General features: G+C 49.8%; 1 protein-coding gene across 1 annotated transcript in view; it reads right to left on the reverse strand.

The window, feature by feature from the left end:
* The window catches only part of RBPJ (recombination signal binding protein for immunoglobulin kappa J region), a 54,369-nt gene extending 54,310 nt beyond the window's left edge, over positions 1 to 59 (reverse strand). The window contains exon 1 of the mRNA XM_032186684.1: positions 20 to 59. Within this exon, the coding sequence (XP_032042575.1) occupies positions 20 to 39 (20 nt within the window). The 5' untranslated portion in view covers positions 40 to 59. The remainder of the gene's footprint in view (positions 1 to 19) is intronic.
* Between the last annotated feature and the right edge of the window lie 5,941 nt (positions 60 to 6,000).

Below are 6,000 nucleotides of genomic sequence, written 5' to 3' on the forward strand. Positions count from 1 at the left end.
GCCGTCCCCCCGCACTTACCCTGTCACAACAGGCGCCATCTTCCACAAACTCTCGCCAAAACTCCTACTCTCGCGAGAGCTGCCTCCACACACCCCCCCTCCCTCCCCTCCCCTCCTCCTCCTCCTCCTCCTCCTCCTCCTCCTCCCGCTCCCCTCGCGCCTCCCCTCCCCGGGACGGCGTCGCGCATGCGCAGAGCGCGGGAGACACACGCACAGCGCCCGGGCTCTCCCCTCAGACACAACAGCCCCAGCGTGGGAACCGGCGAGGTCTCGCGAGAGCGCGCGGCGCTGGGGAGAGGGGAGAGAGGGGAGTCTCGCGAGACTTGGCCGCAGGGGGATTCCCTCTCTGCCCGCTCGTGCGTCTGGCTGCCCGGCGGAACGAACCAATGCGGGGACAGCGGGGGGGGGACACACGACAGCGGCACTGCCCGTCCCCGGGGAGCAAACCACGCGGGGCAGCAGGATGGGGGGGCGCTGCCAGCACGCCTGGCAGAGCTGACCATTAGCGGCGGCAGGCGGGGGGGGAGGGGGCTGGCGGCCGCCTCCTCCTCACCACCCCCATACCCCGATCCCCCCCCTCCCGCGGGAGGCGCGGTGGGCCCGCCCGCCGTGTGCCGGGTGAGGGCGGGCGGCGCGCGCCGCGCCTCGAGCCCGCGGCAGGGCCCCGCGGGGTCCCGGCGCCATGTTGGGGCTCGGCCGGCCCTGAGGGCGCCGAGGGGCTGGGGGCGGCCGGGGGTGCCCCGGGGCCGGCACCTCCGCGGTGCGGGCTGCCCACTGCCGCCTCAAAGTCCGTAAAATCGCCCTACAAAGCTCCATCTGGGAGCGCACACCACATGTGCCTTCGTTCCCTTCTGCTCAGTTTAAAAATCGCCTCACGCAGAGCCCAGAAACCAGCCAGAAAATAAAATCTTTCACAAACGAGGGGTTGGAGGTCGGGGTTCGGAGGGGTTGGTGCGCCAAGGACCGATCCCATTTCTTACATAAAATCACATTTTTGAATAATAAAATGTAATGAAAACCTTGCTTTCTTAATTCTGGTGTCTTCTCCAACCAAAAATCATAAGAAAATAGAATCATAAAATGGCCTGGGTTGGAAGGGACCTCAACGATCCAGCCGCAGCCCCCTGCCATGGGCAGGAACAGCTCCCACTAGGTCGGGTTGCTCAGGGTCTCACCCAGCCTGGCCTCCAACACCTCCAGGGATGGGGCATCCACAACCCCTCCGGGCAAGGTTTATTTGTTTAGCAGGTAAGTTTGGGGTCTGCTAAGACCCAGACCGATAAAGCAACTCTTGTACTCTCAGAAGTCTCGGTGTGGATGCTGTAACAAGAAGGTATCCACAAAAAGAAAGGACCTGGCTGTGCTCCAGCACATTGACATAATGAGAGGAGCCTAATCTTGGATCCATTTAACAACGTGACCATTTCAAGTCCATTAGAGGACTGTCTGAAAATTAATCCCTTTCTGTCCTGGATTCTATCCTACCCATTCAACCTCTTCGTACCTTTAGCATACCAATTTAACTTCACATACGTATTCAACATAGATTTAAAGATCCCCCGAGACTCCAAAAAGTGCATCATTTTCATTACTTCACCTCCATACCTCTGCTGTTTCCCAAGGTAGGAAAAGCGAGAACATCCTCGGTAACACCATTAGTATGATGTCTTCCCTAAGTACACTCGTACTAATTCAAGGGATGCGTCAGATGTATAAAGGCATGCTCTAAGAGATCATTTGGCCACCAGGTTTACTGTAATCCTGCTCACTGCACAAACAGCTATTGTTTGCTATTATCAAAAGCACTTTTCCCCATCGTTATTTCCCCTTCTGAAAGGAGTTACGAAATGACGTTGATTGGCTCCATGAAGGAGCCGAGAAGGCGCAGCTCTTGTCAAAAGCACGATGCATACTGGAAATCCTCTGTATTGTTTGTGAAGAGCAACTCATAATCCCTTTGGAAATCTCTTCCTAAAAACATCTTCTCTCTTTTTTTTTTTTTTCCCTCCAAGGCTAAAGAATGATCTCAGCTCATGCTAGCTCCGTTCCGTTAAGAATGGTTCCTGGATATTTGCCATGGCCTGTCTCTAGATGGTCATTTTCTGGGGCCCCTCTTTTGCTGTGTTTTGAATTGAACTGGAAGATCTAAAAATACAGCACACGATAATATGCCATGTCTAGACTCTTAATATTTGACAAAGAATAATAATCAAATTAATTGGATACTGGAGCAGGTATATTATTTCGAAGAATAGTTACAGAAATGATTGTAGTCCTTTCCATCACTGACAGAGTGATTATAAAACAAACAAACATTATTTTTTTTCCTTTTCAGTTATAAACAATATGTAGTGCAAAAGGCCAGGAATACGGTTCACATCAAAAACAATAGCCTGAAATTATGTGAATATCTTGAGGTGGAAGGAAAGACAATAAAGCCACAGAGGTGTTTTTTTGTTTGTTTGTTGTTTGTTTGTTTTTTACTATTGTGCATGCATTGAATTTTATCCTCACTGCTAAAGGTTCTTATTTCACGTGGTAGAGTGTGTGCAATTTCAGTGGCCTTTAGTGGAAACTGAAAGCATCTCATACCTCAGCGAGCCAGGCCCTCCTTTCTGTTCTGTAGTGAAGGTAAACACCTCCAGAGCTGAGGCAGGGGAACAAATCTAACTACAAAGTTTGCACTATTTACATTTTTGTATTTATTTGCTATGCAAATCAGCAGTCGGCCTTTCCAACAGAAAGTGATTCAAGCCGTGCTGAATTCAGTGGCACAGCTCTGAATGGAGCCCCTGGCTTCCACAAGGATGTGGGGACACCCAGATCGGAGGTGCCATGGACACGGGGGCTCTCTTTCCAGGAGGCGGCTTTGCCCTGTGGGTACCCGCTGTTGTTAGCTGCCTTTGGAAAGGGAAGGTTAAAGAAGGAAATGGCTGTTACTCTTGTTTTGTAAACCCTGGGACAGGGCCACCTCATCCTTTTTTTGGTTCACTGGCATGTAGAGGTGTGGACAGGGCCGGGTCCATAGGGCTGTCAGTGCTCTGTCCCAGGTCTGAGCTCTGTGCAGGCACCTACAGCTTCATCTGGGGATTCATACAGTCCCCTCATCCCCTCAGGACTCAGGGTGGAAAGAAAAGACAGGGATCAGCCCCTCTCGGTGGTCTTTTTGCATTTCGTTTTGCCTGTCAGGTGGCATTTAAGGAGTCACCTTGCACAAACAGCCCAGCTCTGGAGCGGAGGGCAGGCGGGATCGGGGAGCGCTGGGTGCAAGCTGTACTAAGAGGCCTCAAGATTTCAACAGCCTGCTCGACCGGTCCGGAGCAAACTTTCTCCGTCTCAACCCTGGCTCGGTGCTGCCCTGGAGCTCTTTCCTTTAGGCACGGCACTAGCTAGCACTGCTGCCTGCCCTCCTGCTCGGCCACTGCCCCACATCTAGCTGGCCTGGAGACAGTTCAGGGGACTGCAGATCTCTTAGGGACTGCCCCCATTTCTGCAGAAGCACCCCGTATCTGTTACGTGCTCAGCACTGAGTCCCCTTCCCAGCCGAGCCTCGCTTCTCAGAAGAAATAACTCATAGCATATCCTGTAAAATCCTCGCTATTTATAAAGCATACTGACCTTAAAAACATCACAGGTAGTAGATTCACGCAGCTATCTGAATCTGCAGTTCATTGTAAGTAACAGGTTTATCTCTAGATGCAGTTTGTATCTGGTAATGTAAATCACACATTCGAGTAGTACATGCTATGATATAACCCTTCTGGAATTTTATAAGCACAGGATGTACAGTGTGGTTTAACCGCGTGTCTAGGAAAGAAAATAAACAGGCAGTTGCCCACAGAGCATATCTTACATCTGAACTTCTGTGCATGTGCCAGCTAAAGTGATCGCCCTAACCGCTAGCTGGACAACTGGATGGCAGAAGTGCCTCTGCTGTTCAAAACGGGAGCTATTGTTCAGCGTAGCACTGAGGATTTGCAACACTGTCCTGAGGGTGATAAGGATAAAGAGGAGGGCAGTTAGTGATCTTAAACGGGAGCATTGTTAAATAGTTCTCGCTTGTGTGTCATAACCTCAGCAGCACAAGGAAAAATCGTGATCTGCATCTTAATGCCAGCTAGGGCATAAGTGTGCCTTGGCACAGTAGCTCCTGAAAGCTACGGTCGGGCTTGTGCCTCTCGAGAGTGCCTTGCAAGCAAGTACAGTCCCTCCACCGAGCACTTCTAGAATCTAAAGGCGAGATGCAAAAAATGAGTATAACAAACAATAGGAAGGAAGAGGGGGAGGGAAGATGAGGTTAACAGTAATAACATCATGTGGTTATGTAGGTTAACAGTGTGAAGGGTTTGATGACTGGCTTCTGAAACCTTTTATTTTAAAGTATTTTTTCTACAACACCCTCTGAAGACACGTTTTGTATTGAATTAAATTTCGTGCCTCACCCCACCGTAGAAAAGTACCTCCAGTTACTTTCCATTGGGTGAAGTTTTACTCCAATTGCCTGTAAACCACCCTGCATATCTGTGTGCCTCCTTTCAGAGCAACAGCTGCCCATCTCTGAGCAGCTCTCCTCTCCACACATGCAGGGTGCCTGTCCAACAGATTTTGTGGCACCCGGTTATCACCCTGGGCCACAGCTCCTGCTGTGGTGCCCTCAGCCTCCTGCTCTTCGGGCTGCCCTGCAGATACCTGCTGCAGGTGAGTCTGTGAATGCGAGGGCATCCTGCCAGTACCTGCCCGCTGCCCGGCAGCATTCCCAGCTGCCTTCGGCTCTCACACTTAGGTGTTCACGACCACAGGCGCTGGCCAAGGTGAGATCCGTAGGGCCCCACCTTTGTGCTGCTGCGAGCTGGTGCCTCGGATAAGCACACCCACCCACCCAGCCAGTTCTGGGATTCAGCCGTGGCACACAGGATTACCAAGTGGTTGCTGCAAAGGAGCACGGCAGGATAAACCACAGCAAAAGGCTCTTCCGCACTTCCAAAACGCGCCGAGGAACATCTTGTTCCTTTTGTGTACGGCCCTTTGGCGTTCCAGGGGAGTGTGACAAAGGTAAATTAATTGCATCCCTCTGAAATCAAGAGGACAGGAAAGCCTGAACTAGTCAGTTAGACCATGAATTATTACAAACAAAACAAAAAGGAAGATTTAAAGGTTATGACACAGCTCCAGATGTTTTATCGATTTTGTTCATATATAAATACAAATCGAGTTTGCAATGCTACGGGTCTGAACCGATGTGGAAACAGATGTCTGCGCAGAAGTACTTAACCAGAGGCACTGTCTCAGTTCTGATGTTTTCGTGATGTATATTTTAGTGTACTGGCTACGCTGACAGGGGCACGCTCACACCCAAGCCTGCAGTTCAGTGACTGCGAGAGGATTTTTTCAGATAGTCCCCTCTCCTGTTCATGAGGATCTCTAAGAAAATGTATCCTGACATGCCTCACCTTTACCTGCAAGTAAACTGTGTTTGTGGAAAAGCCCCTAAAGAGTGAAAACTCATTAATTTGACAAAACACGAAAGAAACCCAGACTCTTGATTACACACGTTTTTCTCCTGTATTTAGTGCTTATGGGAATTTCAGACTGACCATAAAATGGTATTAAAATAAGAGCTCAGCAGCCTACTCTGAAATAAAACCACAAACTGCACGTAACGCCTTGATAAAACTACTACTGGAAACCTATTTAACATTATAATCCAGCCTTTTTTACTATGTACTAGGGAAGTCTGGGTCCCAGTCATAACCACATGCTATGTAGAACGGGAGGAAATTTAGGCAGAAATCCTTAACCTGTAATCCTTCATACAAACATGTGCACGCAGGAATTTTCCTTGCGATGGCTAGAGAAAAGAGTTAGGAAATGAATTGCTTTACAGAGTGCAAAGCTAGGTACCGCATACATGCTATTTTGAGAATTTAGCAGCAGCTAAGTCTTATGCTAGTCCCGTATGAAGAAGCTAAATTCATTTCGCATGTTTGGTGGCTTATGGAG

Source organism: Aythya fuligula, chromosome 4 (genome assembly GCF_009819795.1).
Source record: "Aythya fuligula isolate bAytFul2 chromosome 4, bAytFul2.pri, whole genome shotgun sequence".
NCBI classification, from domain to species: domain Eukaryota; kingdom Metazoa; phylum Chordata; class Aves; order Anseriformes; family Anatidae; genus Aythya; species Aythya fuligula.